Source organism: Peromyscus maniculatus, chromosome 7, assembly GCF_049852395.1.
Source record: "Peromyscus maniculatus bairdii isolate BWxNUB_F1_BW_parent chromosome 7, HU_Pman_BW_mat_3.1, whole genome shotgun sequence".
NCBI lineage: Eukaryota > Metazoa > Chordata > Mammalia > Rodentia > Cricetidae > Peromyscus > Peromyscus maniculatus.
The window spans coordinates 60,587,514-60,603,965 of NC_134858.1; the positions used below are offsets into that span (position 1 = coordinate 60,587,514).

At 43.3% G+C, this 16,452-nt stretch overlaps 1 protein-coding gene across 5 annotated transcripts in view; it reads right to left on the reverse strand.

Moving 5' to 3' along the window:
* Map2k5 (mitogen-activated protein kinase kinase 5) overlaps positions 1-16,452 on the reverse strand; it is a 236,642-nt gene that overhangs the window by 99,878 nt on the left and 120,312 nt on the right. For all 5 annotated transcript variants that reach the window (XM_006971444.4, XM_016003408.3, XM_016003402.3 and 2 more), the window contains exons 14-15: positions 7,997-8,070; positions 6,995-7,045 (exon numbers count right to left, since the gene is read on the reverse strand). In XM_006971444.4, the coding sequence (XP_006971506.1) occupies positions 6,995-7,045; positions 7,997-8,070 (125 nt within the window). The remainder of the gene's footprint in view (positions 1-6,994; positions 7,046-7,996; positions 8,071-16,452) is intronic.

Below are 16,452 nucleotides of genomic sequence, written 5' to 3' on the forward strand. Positions count from 1 at the left end.
CCACAAATATGCAATATTTGCTCAAGTCTGCAGCTAATCATGGCAGGGCTGAGACCCTAACCCACACCCCACTGTCCAGTCCTAGTCAGTGTGACAGGTACTAGCAGGTATTCGTGTGGGACTGACTACCCAGTTGTGGGAGTAAAAGCACAACTGCCATTGTTATCATCAACAATGCCAGCTAGTCTGGCCAAATTGGTGAGCTCCAAGTTCAGTGAGACCCTATTTTAACAAAAAGCAGGTGGAGACAACCAAGGTTGACCTCTGGCCTACACACACACACACACACACACACACATACACACACACACACACACACACAGACTAGTGTGCATTACTTTCACTTTTAATTGTCACGCTGCACTGCCATTCTCTGTCTCCCTGTCTACTTCCCCACAGGGAGCCTTTCACACCCTGGGCCACTCCTGGCCCATGACAGTATGAAGGCAAGGGTACTGTTAAGGGATGTTCATCACACGTGTGGTTCTAAGCATGAACTTAACCCTTCTCATATTTTATAACTATTATATCCATCAAAAACTTAGAACGAGGACCAACAAAATGATTCCATAGGTAAAAGTGCTTGCCTCCAAGCCTATGATTCAGGTCCCAGAACTGACATGGTGGAAGGAGAGAATCTACTTTCGGAAGGTGTCCTCTGACCTCCACATATGCTGTAGCATGGGTGCATGCACACACACACACACACACACACACACACACACACACTTGCAAAGACACACTCACCCACACACTCTCTCTCACCAACATACACACACAGACACTCTCACAGACGCACATACACTCACACTCTCACAGATATATACTGAGACATATACACTCACAGACACTCTTTCTCACACACACACACACACACATACATACATACAAACACACTCTCACAGACACACATACTTACAAACACACACTTACACACAATTTAAACAACAAAAAAGAAATCCTGATGACGCACATTCTAAAGCCCTCTAGACTTGTTAAGAAATAATCAAATGTCATCTCCCTCCCTACCCTTTCCGCATCCTCTCTTTGATTTTTCTTTCTATTGGTGGCAGTTCTCAAGCTGTTCTATTTCGCTAGAACACAGAGAAAAACAAACAAACAAACAACCAAACAGAAGAGGCACTCTCACACGCAATATCTGGATGGGCTGGATGATAGGATTAAATACATTCGCCTCATTTGCCTACTGAGCTATCAAAACAAATACAAACCGAGAACTGGAAATAAAACAGAAAACTGAACTAAAAGAGGGGAAAATATAAAGAGTTAACACATTCACAAATATCAGGTGGCAATAGAGATGTCCTTAAGCACAAGGTTCTGGCCGCCTCTGGATGGGGAAATTATTGCCACACTCAGCAGAACAAGATCACTGGTGGAGGACAAGCAAACGCAGGCAGCAGGCTCCGAGACCCACTCTACAACACACAAGGTAGACTCAGGGCTCTGGGACTGCCTTAGGCACGAGAGGAGCCTCAGAACCTCCGGAATGCAGAGTTGGGGTCGACAGCCTGAGACTGCATCATCTAAAGCAGGGCTCACAGTGCAGCCACAGAGGCATGCCCTGTCCTCTCCCCTCAAGTACAATAGGAAAGAAGATAAAACCTACCACCAGGCACTGTATCTCTGACAGCCGAGCTACAGTCAAAAGGCCGGCTGGTGCTACTTCCTCACCTGACGGCTGTCAACAGCGCAGAAAGCTACATAATAAGGAAGATGTAGCTCTTGTCTAAGGCACCTCTGTGCGGGTAAGTGAAGAGCACATGAAACCAAGCCAAACAAAAATCCTGGCCAGTTTCTGAATATACCCCAAAAGCTGAATCTACAGAGCATTTTCAAGGCAGCGTCTTCAAACTGACACATTCTACTCCCTCCAGCCACTGCCTGTGACTGGGTGGGTGTTTGGCCAGGATCCAGACTCAGTTAAGGGATTCCAGGACCGTTCACGACACAGCACTCCTGGGTGTGACTGACAGAGGCATGAAGACAGCAAGGTGCATATTCTATCTCCTCTGAAAAGGGAGTTGCCATTCAATCGGGTTGCTCAGAAAATTACCCAACTAGGTGCACATAACTCAGGCTAGCATGCTATGCACACGTGTACTGTGGTGACCAGTTTTTCTTTTAGGTGAGTAAGGCCAGATCCCCACACAGCAAAATGGTCAAGTAGGATCAGGTAGCAGTATTGCAGACTGCACTTCCAATTCACTAACCCTCCCTCTGCTGTGTTCAATATGCTACCAGGTCCAGTGAGGCCTTTTAGAAAGATGTGGTTTTATTTAATGTGGATGTGTGTATGTGTGCAGGTGCCCACGGAGGCCAGGTGTCTTAGAACTGGAGTTACAGGTAGTTTTGAGCTACCTGATGTGGGAGATACAAACCAAACCTGGGGCCTCTGCAAGAGCAGTGATGCGTATAACCACAGAGCCATCTCCCCCATGAGTGACTGGGGGCTGTACACGTGCACTGTCCTCGCGAGAATGTGTGACCCTCAGTCTGTGCGCACCTGCTGCACTTCCTGCCGCTCCCGTTGGGTCTTCTTCATGCTGCCCTGTCTGCTGTCTTTGACTGCCTTGGAGCTTTGTTGCTGATCCTTTTAGAGTTTGGGGACGTTTTCTGCAACCTAAGGTGGAGAGGCCACTCTAGACCATGTCCTCAGCATGAAGTCCTATGTCCAATCGCTCATGGCTGGCCAGGCAAAGCTGGGCAGCAGGCTCAGCTCTGGCCACAGCCTACTCTGCTCCCTTTCGCTCTAGGTTCAGCTCTGAGGTTCCCTCTGGTTCCAGGAAGGGGAGGAGCAGCTTCAGAGTGAGTGTGCCCCTCCCCAGAGGAGAGCAGGTGGAGCTTTCTGCACAGAGGGGGAGGGGGAGCCTGACACTGCCTTCAGCATCACGTGCTCTCTTCTGTCATGGGATTTCACTCAAAACCTGGCGGGTTGGAGTTCCTTGTCTCTTGAGCTTTTTAGTGCTTTCTGGGTGTTTTTTTTTTTTTTAAGATTTTTTTTAAATTTTAATTTATTATATAAATAAAATATTTAATATATATATGTATATGTATATATATATATATATATATATATATATATATATATATATATATATATTACATGCATGAATATATGAGTACCACATACGTGCCTGGAGCCAGAGGAGGTTAGAAGAGTGTTGGATCCCCTGGAACTGGACAGTTACAGACAGTTGTGAGCTACCATCTGGGTGCTGGGAACTGAACCCAGGTTCTCTGCAAGAGCAGCCAGTGCTCTTAACCACTGAGCCATCTCTCCAGCCCAAGTCTGAAGCTTTGAAAACTATCATTCCTTTTTCAATAGTGGAATTGGTCCAAATAACCTGCTATTCGAAGAAACGAGAGTCTGATGTCCTAATTAGACCCTGTCTCCTGTGAGAGGCCTGCCACCTCTGAGAGACTGGGTGACAGTTACTTCTTCTGTGGACTGCTTTGTAAAATGAAGGTGACAATAACAATGTATATGTACCACAGCATTGTGTGAGGATAAAATGTAATGTCCTCAACAGAAAAATGCCACATGGGAGTGCCCAGCAAATACCAGTCTTTCTGACGGTCACCATGGCCAGTTGGACTAGAGTGTGTGCAATCTGAGTAGGCTCGTGTCTAGGGAAGACACTTGCAAGGACTGTCACAGCCTGAGTGTGGAGACAAAAACAAACTCCTAAAGCAGCCACACAGGGCTAAGAACAGTCATTTAGACTCTATCCCAAAAGGTAGTATTTGAGAAACATCTTAGAAAGTTTTCAAGTTATTCAGAAACTATAACATCAAAATTTTCAACTTGATTACTAGGAATTTGTGCATGTAAAGGAAGACAGAGGCCCTATGTGTCTTCCTCTAGCACTCCTGGCCTTACTCTGTTGACAACGTGGTTTCTTTCTCAACTTGCAGCCCACGTGTGCCACGGCCCAGGAAACCCTCCTGACTCTGCCTCCCCGTGCTGGGGTCACGAGGAGAACAGACAGCAGCCCAGCTCAGTGCAGGAGTACCTGGATCCAAACTCTGGTCTTCACAGCTGTGCCATGCATGCTCTCACCTGCTGTCTGTCCAGCCCTGCCCTCTCCTCCTGAGTCTCTGCCTATGCACACTACTCTAGCTCATTTAGCATGTTTGTAAGTGCCTTTTTTTTTTTTTTTCCAAGACAGGGTTTCCACTGTGTAGTTTTGGTGCCTGTCCTGGATCTCACTCTGTAAACCAGGCTGGCATTGAACTCACAGAGATCCGCCTGGCTCTGCTGGGATTAAAGGTGTGCGCCACCACCGTCCAGGCTGTAAGTAGCTTCTGTACATCCTATTATAACCATTACAACTATATAGTGTAGCCTTCTAATTTCTATGTTATGCTTGGTTCAACTAAAGACTCAATTATGCCATGTGCAAAAGTGCCATATATGAAGGTGTCTTTCCAGTTTCACCAGTGTCTCCTCTGATTCACAGCATGGGACGTGTTCAGTGGAAACAGCTCATGTAGCAGAAGGTACTTGAGATGTGCTTTACTGGCATACACCAGGGGCTGGAAAATATTTGTTTGTTTTTTGTTTTTCCTGGAAAGGCCAGCCTGGAAACAATGTTCACATAGGGATGGATGCATGCAATTGTACAACTGCTGAGCTGCTGTTGTGTGCTGCTGAAGCCACACCCAGCCCTAAACTAACAGCCTTGCCACATTCCAGTAAAACTGGACTCACAAAACAGACCTGGGCTGGGCATGGTGGTGCACCCTTTAACCCCAGCACCTGGGACACAGAGGCAGGCGGATCTCTGTGAGTTCCAGGCCAGCCAGAGCTGCACAGAGAGACCTTGTCTCGAAATCAAATAAACAAACAAACAAAAACTTTAAAATAGTTAATAAATATTATAAATATATAAATAAATAATAAAGAAAGAAGTAAAAAGCAAGTGAACAAAGCAGACAGAGAACCAGGAGTTATAGTTTGGTAACATTTGGCATAGAATCCCATGTGGAACCTAAAACCTAGACTACAAGAGCTAAAACAGGATACAGCAGGCAGGGGTTTACATAAAGCCAAAGAGCCCAACCCTTCTTCCAAGAGACTAGCAGCATAGACAGCAGTTGGGTCAACACCAGACTACAGTAATGGAGGGCTGTTTCCAGGCTCCCCCATGGCCAGCCTTTGGCAAGTACTTGGCCAACCAGAGCCTACGGAATTGCAAAGCTCTAGCTCTTCCTCTCAGACTTTCATTGTTTTCCTCCCTGGCATCTTAGGCTTTCTGCAGCTTGAACTACAAAGCTGATGACTAGAATTCACTCACCCAAGAAACAAAGCAATTTCAGCTTTGCCAATCTGAGCTAACATTTCATAATTTTAATCCTCACACTTTCAATTAACATATGGACGCATCACATTCATCCATAAACAAAAAGGGAAAAAAGTAATTTCTTTAATGTACACCTGGGAAAGACAACTGTAATCTGGATTTGTAGCTCAGATGTGATGCAATTTAATTATCAGAGCAATTTAAAGCTACCAAGAACATGATGGGCAGTTGAGAAGTTGTTTCATGGATAGCTTTTTTTCCTTTTCAAGTCAGGGTATTTTCATAATTCATAGAGGCTGACTGACATTCAGTAGGGTTTTATTAACTAGAAGAGTGACTCACCAATGTCATTGACCCTGGGAGAGCCATGGAGGAGACTAACGTTTAAAAAGCAGACACAATAACTTTAATAACTGATCTACTTTTTCCACATTTAATTAGAGAAAAAAAATATGAATTTTCTTAAAGGCAATGGAAACCAAAATAAACTATTTGGACCATTTGAAAGAAAATGAAATGCTTTGTATTGTTCGAAGAATAGCAAGGTGAAGACCCAGGTTCTGCCTATATCAAAGATCTTTTAATGGTGATAACACAGGGACAAAAACAATACTGAAAATAAGGTCCACGACTCTGGCAGGACAGCTCTGTCCATAAGAGCGCCAGTCTCTGAGCCTGACACCCTGTGCTGGACCCTCAGGACCCACATGGTGGATATCTACATCTACACAGCACCTCCCAATAAGTAATAAAAATATAAAACATTTTTTAAAAGATCCATGATATACCCATACTAAAATCTTCTAAGTGTGTGATACCAACAACATCTCCTTAGCCTGAGAGGGATTACTTACATAAATCTGGAACCATCATAGTAAAAACCAATCCTAAACACTGAAATAAAAAGCAGACTCTAGAGGGGAAGAAAGGAAAGGGAGAGGGGTGAAAATAAAAAATAACAACAACAACAACAAAAAAAAAAAAAACAGACTCTGAAAATGATACCAGAAAAGCCTTTTCCTTGGTTCCTTCCACTCCCACCAACTCTTGCAGGGGTTAAGAAAACCAACAAACTCAAGATGTTTATAGCCACAAATAAGCTCTCTTGTTTGAAATGGTAAGAAAAAGAAATGGAACAACTTATGATATCTGCATGACTTGAACAACTAAGGAAAAATACAGAGCTATACATTGTAGAGGATACTAAGTGCAGAACATTGGGAGATCCACAGGTTCAGACCCGCCACATCAGGAATTTAACTTGGATCTGGTGACAAGGCATGTTCCTATCCTCAGAACAAACAACCGATGTTACTGACTGATGCCTTGACATATATTAGGGTTTATTAGGGTTAATTAAATAAGCGGTGTGGAAAAGCAGTCAATACGCTATCAAGTGCAATTTTTCTGTAGGATTAAACTTCAAAACTCAGCAATTTCACACTTGAACCAACCAGTTGAGTCACCGAAGTCAGATAAGTTGATAGTCAAGCACAAAGCCTGGCATGTTCTCAGAAGAGCTGCAAACTGGAAAGCAACTGGATTGACTTTGTAATTTATGACTTACTAGTCTACAGTGGTAGAATTAATTTAAGAATTATACATTTCCAAGTACATAAAGATAAAGATGTTGGCTTTAAATGTTATTTTTGCATAAGTTTACTTACTGCCATATAAGCATTTGTTCCAACATACGTCTTGGCTATAGAATTCACCAGCTATGAGACAAAATGGTCTGTTAGAACAATATAAAGATAATGTGGAAATAAAATGGGCAATTATTCCCCATTTAACCTACAATCAGCACTCCTATAAATCAACTAAAAATTATGTAAAAGGGAACAAATTCATCCACAAAGGCATTAAAAATGATTAAATCTCTCTTTTCTTTTGGATGTGATTTCCAATTTAAACAAGCACACAGCATTACGGTTTATAGCAGCTAACCTTAAACAATTCACTTAAGCGTGATGCTCAGCGCTTTAGTGCCCCAAACCCGCCTGAAATAAAAAGTCAATTTGAAGTAGAATTTGAACACCCTCATCTTTCAGTCAGATGGCTCAAGATGTGAATGGAGCCCCCCCCCCCCCCCCCCCCCCCCCCCCCCGCCGCGCTCCCAGGACGAGATGAACTAAAGAGGCTGGAGGGATAACAGACTTTGACAACTCATAATGCGAAGCTGACCTTCGCTTTGGTCTTCGTGTTTGGATGGGAGGGAAGGTGGCTGCAATTCAAATCAACACCACAGCACGCGCATGGGTCACTATCACTGGGGTTCTCAGGGGAGGCCCCAAATGGAAATTAATTAAAATTGGTGCTGCATATTGTAATGGCCCTCCACCATTGTTGCTCCCAATATTAATTTTTATTGTGGGCCAGTTGGGCTCCCCAGGCACGGCTCCCTCGCTGTCCTCCCTTTTGTCTGGCCAGAGCGCTTTCATAGTCAAGCTGCATAGCAATGAAGTTTGCTATTTGTAAGTAGTAATTACAATATCAGCAGTTTTTACTGTCATTAAACAATGAACAATCATATTCTGATGAAGGAAACTCGCTCAGAGATTAAAAATGAATAACATGTGCCCAGCGACAAGCAGACGCACAGTTCCTGTTTGTCTGGAACCTAGGTGATTTTCAATCCACAGGGCAGGCTGAGCAGAAAAAAGACCTACCTGCGTGCTGACGCCGAAGTCACACAGCTTGACCTGTCCGCCTGTGTTGACTAGCATGTTGGAGGGCTTCACATCTAAAAGGAATCAGAAAAGCCTGTGACCAACTCCATGTGGATACAGCTTGTTTTCAAAAGCACACGTGTGCACCATATAACACTGCAGAAGCGGCATCCTAGGTCCGCCCACACTCGAACCACAAATTTATTACAAAGCTTTTATCTGGAAGCAGAAAGTCCAAACCTAGTCAAACGAAAGTCCACTCAAACCTTGACTTTCAACAATAGGAAATACCCCACCAGCCTAGCCCCATACTTTCTCAGAAAGAGCAGCCTTTTATAATGTCTATTCACAAAAAGGGCTCGTTTACACTGTGAGTGTGTGCTCTAAGTTAGGGCTCCCATCTAAGAAGTAGTAAAGCCAAAGGGAGGGGAACAAAAACAAACTCCACCCACCCATCACTGCTAACAGGTCCTCACTGAGGGAAACCATGACCTGTGTCTTAGTGACAAATGCTACTTCAGATAATTCTCAGAAATTGACTGAAGATGTGTGTGTACGTGTGTGCGCATGTGTGTGCGCATGTGTGTGCATGTATGAACCTTCATTTATCCCTCCCAATGTCACTTCTGACTACTGTTACAGTTATCATAAGAACTGGCATAGCTCTGCCAAGGCAGTCAGTCGGTAAATAATGACACAGAGGGTTCCTGCGAGCATCACCAGTGACAATAAGCCTTTTCTGGAATTCAGGGAAGTCAGAAAAACCACCAAGAAAGGCAAGAGCACACCACTGTTGATGGAACAAACAGCGTGTGCTTTAACAGGTCATCTTGAATAGTAAAGAAGTCTAGTACAGGCAGCTAGTTAGACCCAGTATCCTTGCCTAGCCTAAAATAGTGGCCATAGTTTTGGCAATATATCTAAAAAATAATTCTGCAGATGAATTTAATCTTCTTTAATCTTCTAGCCTGCAGTAGGGTATCCCATCAAATTATCTTGCTAAGAGTATGTATTTAACTCAAGTTTCAAGTTCCAACTCAGAAACTGACAGGGGGGATTTCTTACACACTGGCTTATTCAGTATTGTCTGACACCAGAAGGCAAACTACATGGAAGCAGGAACTTGAATCTCCTGCTGACTGCCTCATCGCCAGCTCCTGGAAGATGGACAGGCAGTGATGATGCTCAAGGAAAGGAGAAAGTAAGATGAACGGAAGCCATGAGCACATGGGATGATCTTCATGTGGATGGTTTAGCGATAAGTAAACTGTGGAAGCTGTCTCTGTGGTCTGTCCTTCAAGCCAAGCGCATTATAATGAAAGCTGAGGTGGGGAGGGACTCTTTGGGTTTAAGTTGGTATACACAGGTTGGCATGAGCCCTTGCCAACTAGCTCTCAACCCCTATTTTTCCTGATTCCCATATACTTCTTACAACACTACCATTTTAACCCTTACGTATGCTACTGACCACATCATTTCTCTCCTTAAAGATGAAGTTAAATATATTCCTTGACAGAATAGAAGTGTGTGTGTGTGTGTGTGTTGTTGTTGTTGTTGTTGTTGTTGTTGTTGTTGCTGTCTGTTGTTAAGACAGAGTCTTGCTATGTAGCCTGGGCTGGACTCTATTTGTCCTGGTTTGTTTCTCTTGCTGTGATAAACACCATGACCAAAAGCAGCTTGGGGAGGAAGGGTATATTTCATCCTACAGCTTACATCATTGAGGGAAGCCAGGGCTCAGCTCAAGCAGGAATTTGGAGGCAGGACAGAAGCAGAAACCATAGGGGAATGCTACTTATTGGCTTGCTCACTAGTCTTACTCAGTCTGCTTTCTTACATAATCCAGGACCACCTGCCCAGGGGTGGTACCACCTACAGTGGGCTGGGCCCGCCCACATCAGTCTACCAAGAATGATTGTCTAAAGGACAGTCTGATGGAGGCATTTTCTCAGCTGAGGTTTTCTCTTCCTAGGTTTTGTCAATTTGACAACAAAACAAAACAAACAAACAAACACTAATCAGGACATCTGTGGTCCTCCAGCCTCAGCCTCCTAAGTGCTCGGATTACAGTAGGCATCAGCACACCTGGTCCTCCGTTGACCTTCAAGTGTGCCTCAGCAGTCAGTAGGGCATGGCACAGCCAGCCAGAGATGTCCCAGTCATCCTTTGCTGAACTGAAGCTCATCTTAAATTCGATTTAACCTGCCTTTACTCTGCAAACCAAATTCTTATTATAGGCCCTCAACTTAAAATATTTTAAACTTGCATCATCTACTGTCTTACAGTTTGAACTTAAAATGAATTTGGCTACCACAAGTACCTGCCTCCCTGCTGCACAAACTTTCCATGCCACCATCATGACTTCTTTGAATTTTTACGGCATTGACTGCAGCACTTGTTTGGAACTGAGCATGTCACACTTCACTAGGCATTTACTGCTCTAGTATCATCACCACAAGAAATAAATTCACAGGGTTGGAATAAGCTCCACACATCTTCATATCTATTCCCTTTGCACACAGGGTCTTGCTCACTGGGAGATGTTTTTAAAACTACATTAAACTTACTAACATAAATGCCCCCCTTTCAAGTAACATCTTAAAGCATAATCTGAACATAATAGATTCCTTTCACGAAGTCAATGGATTCAGTTGGAGACAAAGCTATACTTCGGTCTTTTTGACCATGCAAGTTTGCCATGCGACTTTGGACTTGGCTTGTAACAGTTTAGCTTCTAGGTCTGCAGTGGAAAAAACATTACTTTTTACAGTCAATGTTATAAATCAAAGTAGAAAATAATTCCAAAGCACAGTAAGTAGACTTTATAAAAACAACTTGACGTTAAGGAAACATTCTCAGCAGACCAGTGTATGCATTTTCCCAGGGGCTACTGATTATACTTCTACAATCTGTGTTCAACGCAACAAAAAAGTGATTCTTTAAGACCCATGCCAGCATTGCCCATTCTCTGTCCAAAACTACTGAGGGCTTCCCAAATCAACCAGAAACACAAGGTCCTTCCATTAGCGTCTAGGGCTGAGCACGAGCTGGCGCCACCTCTGTACCTCCTGCCCTGCCCATTCTTGCTCATCTGCCAGTGGCTCCTAAGCCTAGAACGTTCTGGCCCCTCATTCATGCCTAGCTAGCTCCTTCATTATCCTTAAATTCCTGCTTGAATGTTACTGTGATGCAGCCTCACGAGCTAAGGCTCCCTTCCCCTCCCCTTTGTTGATCTTTACATGGAAATTCACACTTCCTGTTCTTCTGCTAGGGGAGGCAAGCTCCATGAATGTACACTTCTCACTCCATGTCTGGAGCGGTATTTGGTAGACATAGGAAACATTTCTTGAAGCTACAGTGAGTGAATAAGGGCCGCTCAGCTAGAAGAAGCATGCATTTGACTCAATAGAACATTCTTTAGAATGGGTACATTCCTAAATGACAGTCTTCATTGTGAGACAAGTCCACAGTTACTTACAAATGTTCACACAATACTTACTGTTACTTCACCATGTAAAGATATGGTGAGAAGCGCGAGTTGGACCCCACCTCTGGCCTCTGAAGTCATACCCACAGCTATCTAGGAGCTGCTAATACTTCCCTAAAGACTGCTCAGGAAACAAAGTACAACTTCTGCATTCTCTGTCATTTTCCTTCTGAACAAACAGTATGGTTCTTACAAATACAGCAAGTCATGCAACTAACTGGCTCCCAAGCCTAGCTGTGCTTTTAAAACCTGATGCTTTCTGGGTTCCATCTCAGAGAGATGAAATCAGAAACCAGTTCACTAGAGTCTGGATTCAAGTCAGCATTGAGAAAAGACCAAAGGAACTCACTTTTCTTTGCTTCTGAGTAAATGTCTGCAAAGTTAAGACTATATCAAGAATGATTTGTTTTATTTTGTTAATTTTTGGAGTCCCTTAATTCCTCTTTAAAAACCAGTTTCACTGTAACCACTTGGCATGTTGTTTGAGAGTCTGACAGATGTATAGCCACCAGGTGACCATAACTGAGACAAGAGACATTTCCATCTCCCTTCAAGGTTGGCTGTGTTCTGCCGCAGCCCACACGGCCCTGACCTTCAGCCGTGGGCCACCACTGGGAGGCTTCTGTCATTACCAGTTTGCTATTCCTCACACATTAGAAATTCCAAAATCTGCGGTTACATTTGTTAAGAAGCGGGCTGACTGGTGTTCAGGTACGTATCTGTCATTATACTCAGAGACTCTTTTTCATTTTAATTCATTCTTTGATAATTTTATAGATAAATACAGTGTATCGTGATCATATCACCCCTCTCTACTCCCCTCTACCTCCCGTAGGTTCCCCTCCAACCACGTGCCCCTCCCAACTTCATTTTTTTTTTTTTAAATTTAAACCCATTGAATCCTATTAGTGCTGCCTGTATGTGCTATATGGGCATGGTTGCAGGGCCATCCACTGAAGCCTGGAGCACCAACAATCTGCTGGGGCCATACTCCTGAAGAAAACTGGCCCCCCAATTGCCAATAGCTCCTCGGCTAGAGGTGGGGCCTCATGAGCCCTTCTAGCCATGCCAGAATGTTGACTGGATTGATCTTGTACGGGCCACCACTGTGAGTTCATCAGTGCAGTGCGATGCAGTGTGATGCAGTGCAGGGTGCGAGCTTATGTGCACGCATGTGTGTGCCTGTGAACTTTCTGGAGTCGGTTCTTTCCTTCCCCCATGTGAGTCCCAGTGATGGAACGCAGGTCATCGGGTTTGGCAGCAAGTGCTTTCATTCACTGAGCATCTCACTGGTCCTCATTGAAGGATTTTATTCTAGTCCCTAATCCATTGTTTTGACCTTTCATTCACTGAGCATCTCACTGGTCCTCATTGAAGGATTTTATTCTAGTCCCTAATCCATTGTTTTGACCTTACAGCACAAGCCAACTCAAACCTTTCAAAACAGTGCTTCTCAACCTTTCCAATGCTGCAACAGTTTAATACAGGTCAGTTCCTCATGTTATAGTGACCCTAACAAAATTATTTTCGTTGCTACTTGTAATTTTGTTATTGTTACAAAATGTAATGTAGATATCTTCGGTGACCCCTTTGAAATGGTCATTAGACCCCCCAAAAGGGGTCTTGACTCATATGTTGTGAAGCACTGTTTTAAAGATACAAGGGATAAGCCGGGCGGTGGTGGCGCACGCCTTTAATCCCAGCACTCGGGAGGCAGAGCCAGGTGGATCTCTGTGAGTTCGAGGCCAGCCTGGGCTACCAAGTGAGCTCCAGGAAAGGCGCAAAGCTACACAGAGAAACCCTGTCTCGAAAAACCAAAAAAAAAAAAAAAAAAAAAAAAAAAAAAAGATACAAGGGATATAGATTACATTTGGGCTTCAGTTGTTAAATTAAGTTAAATTTGGATCCAAGCAACAGAATTTAAATGTTGGTCAAGAATAGCTCCCCCAACTTTAGTTCTCCTTTATGCTGTTTTATAATATCTACCTTATGGCTGAGTTATCAACAAGCCTAGTCACTGTCCATACTACATCAAATTTTCATATCAAACACGTAAATTCTACACCTCCCAGGAAGAACTCCAGAAATACTGAGATAATTTTTCTGTTTTCCAAAACGTAACAGACATTTGACTGGGTATAAAGATTACTTTAGAGGAGACAGTTATGTATGTGTTTATTTTAATGTAATGTCAAGTTATAGAAAATAAAAGCAAGAGAAAGCCCGCAGCTTTTCCTGCAGCTCACCTAGACATATCACAGCCTGCCTTCTGTAAGCAATGCACAGAAAAGATGAGTCATTAAAGTGACTGATTATAAATAGGAACCATCAGGGCAGATGTAAGTCATTTTGGTTTAATCAGGCCATTAATTATTAGGGTTTATCAATTAGTTTTATTGAAGGCAAGGGAGCTTAAATGAATGGTAGGGCATTGATTTTAACTGAGGCATCTTCTCAAAGAAAATACAAATGAGGATGTAGAAGCCTGGAATTACGGGTTCGTTTCATGCCTTTGAAGAAAGCGATGCTTGTATTAGTGCTGTGTAAAATCTTTAATGGAAAGAAAACCAACTCCAAACCCATTAGCATTAAGCATGAGATGTCATTTGCTTGTGTTACCTGCTTCAAAGTCTGATTTCCAAGAAGTTGGTATCATGCTGGAGAAAGTGAGATAAAGGTAAATGCAAAGTGGCTCATTTTAATGCCCAGTGTTCTAGATCACTTGTTATGGATGGGCTTTTGTAGCAAACAGTGGTAGATTCTGTGTCAGATCCTCTCAGGGGAAGTAGGGGGATGCTATGCAAAGCGGCCGATGGAATTCATCTAAGACCTGCTCATCAGCCCTGCACATGGACTGCACCACACAAGTCATTAAAGCTCTGAGCAGGGCTAAGTCCAGTCGCATGAATCCTCAGACCACCCTGAACTCGCACTGGCAACTTTTTGAGAGCAGGAAGATCAGCTATCAACCTGATCAGGCCGGGATCTGATTGTATCTGGATATTCCCATAGTGATAAAATTGGTGTGGGACTTGAGTGAGACTGTGCTCAGCACTGCCTGGCACAGAGCCAAGTGCTCAATGCACAATGCATCGTCTGTGAGTGGATGTTCCCAACTCTTCAATGCACTATACGTATTGTGAGCTACTGCTGAGGAACGGGCCATGACAACTCCCACTCCAGGAAGTCAGGATGTGGACTGTCTAAGGTACTGTGCCAGACCCAAGTCCTAAGTGAGGTTCTAGCTCAAAGCGAGCAGGTTCTTCAAGAATGGCAGGTGCTGTTCCACTGGAGCGACAGAGGAATCAACAATTACCCAGTCACATCAGGTGTCTCTTGTCAAAATATTTCCCCAGTCCCTCAACTAGACTTCCCAGTGAGCTGGACTTTTTAGTAATGATGCCATAAATGTGATCTGCAGGAGTGTCAAGTAGATGAGGGGTGGCTCTCAGCACTTCTGACCAATAATGTGAAGTGTTTAGATGGGTGGGAGAAAAAAATACCCAGAACAGGAAGAATGTAAGAGTTTGCAAATGGTGTCTTGGGTCGTGCTGAGGACCACATCAAGCTTCCTGCCCTCACCCTCAGCAGGAGTCTATAAATGAATAAAAACTAAAATGTCTTTAAAAATTAAACATAAGCCATATGGCTAATAAGTCAGCAAGTCCCACCTACTTGGAAACCTGAGGCAGGAGGATGGCTAGAGCCTAGGAATTTAAATCCAGCCTTGGTAATTGTGAGGTCCTGTCTCAAATAAATGACCACAAAACTGTGTGGTCTCAATGCTACCCTGTCTTTAGCAAAACATGAAACCCCAGGTAGTAACACAGACCGCATACTGTACAGCAATGATAAATGACAAGTTCTTAAACTCCGAGATTGTCTGAATGGCTGCCATACAGAGATTTAAAGACAGATACTAATTCCACTCCCTGGTGTCTATTCAACAACAACAACCAAAAAACAAAACAAAACAAAACAAAACCCAGAATCTTACAAAGACATATGCATGCTGCACAGGGCAACACATGCCTATAGTCTTAGCAGGTAGAAGGCTATGGCAGGAGGCCTGCTTCAAGTTTGCAGCCAGCCTGGGCTACATAACAAGTACTGGACCAGCCTGGGCTACATGGTGAGAACCTACCTTAAAAATAAAAACCACCAACATAAATTAAAAAAAAAAAACAGACATGTATGCAAATAGCAGCAGAATTATTCCTAACAGTCCCAAACCATATACAATTACAAATGCCCCTCCCTCCACTAGTAAATGAATGAACTACATTCTCTCTATATATACATATATAATAGTATTCTGCAATAAAGAGGAATGGATGGCTGACAAACGTTGTAACATCGATCAACCTAACTAAATGTTACAGAAACTAAAAAGAGCAAGGCACACCAGTTCATATGGATCTACTTATGTCCAGAAAAGGCAAATCTACACAGTCAGAAGATAGATTAGTGTTCCCTGGAGAGTGGGGCAGGGCCAGGGGATGGGAGGATGACAAGGACCCGGGACACAGGCAGGGCCTGTGGCAGGGACTGACTGTGAATGGGTATGGAGACGTTTTTGGTAGGGTGATGGACTATTCCAGAACTAGATTACAGCAATAGTTACATAACAGTATAAAATTATTTAGCTCATTTTTGAATCGCATCCTTAAAATGTGTGTCTTTCTTAGTGTATAAATAATATATCAATAAAGTTATTTTTAAAAAAGCCTCAAAACGCAACTGATCAGTAGCGCACTGTTTCCCAGAAAACTAGTTGATAATCCATAGTTTTGCAGATACTTTCCGGCCACGGTGGTCACTTTCCCATTTGTGACAAGGTAGGAGACAGACACCATGTAACCACTCTTAATTATATATAAATAGTACAATGGCTGCTTCCTCTTTAAAGCTGGTATGCATTTTTAAAAAAGCCTAGGTAACCACAATGATTATTAATAGTATTTTAAAAAGG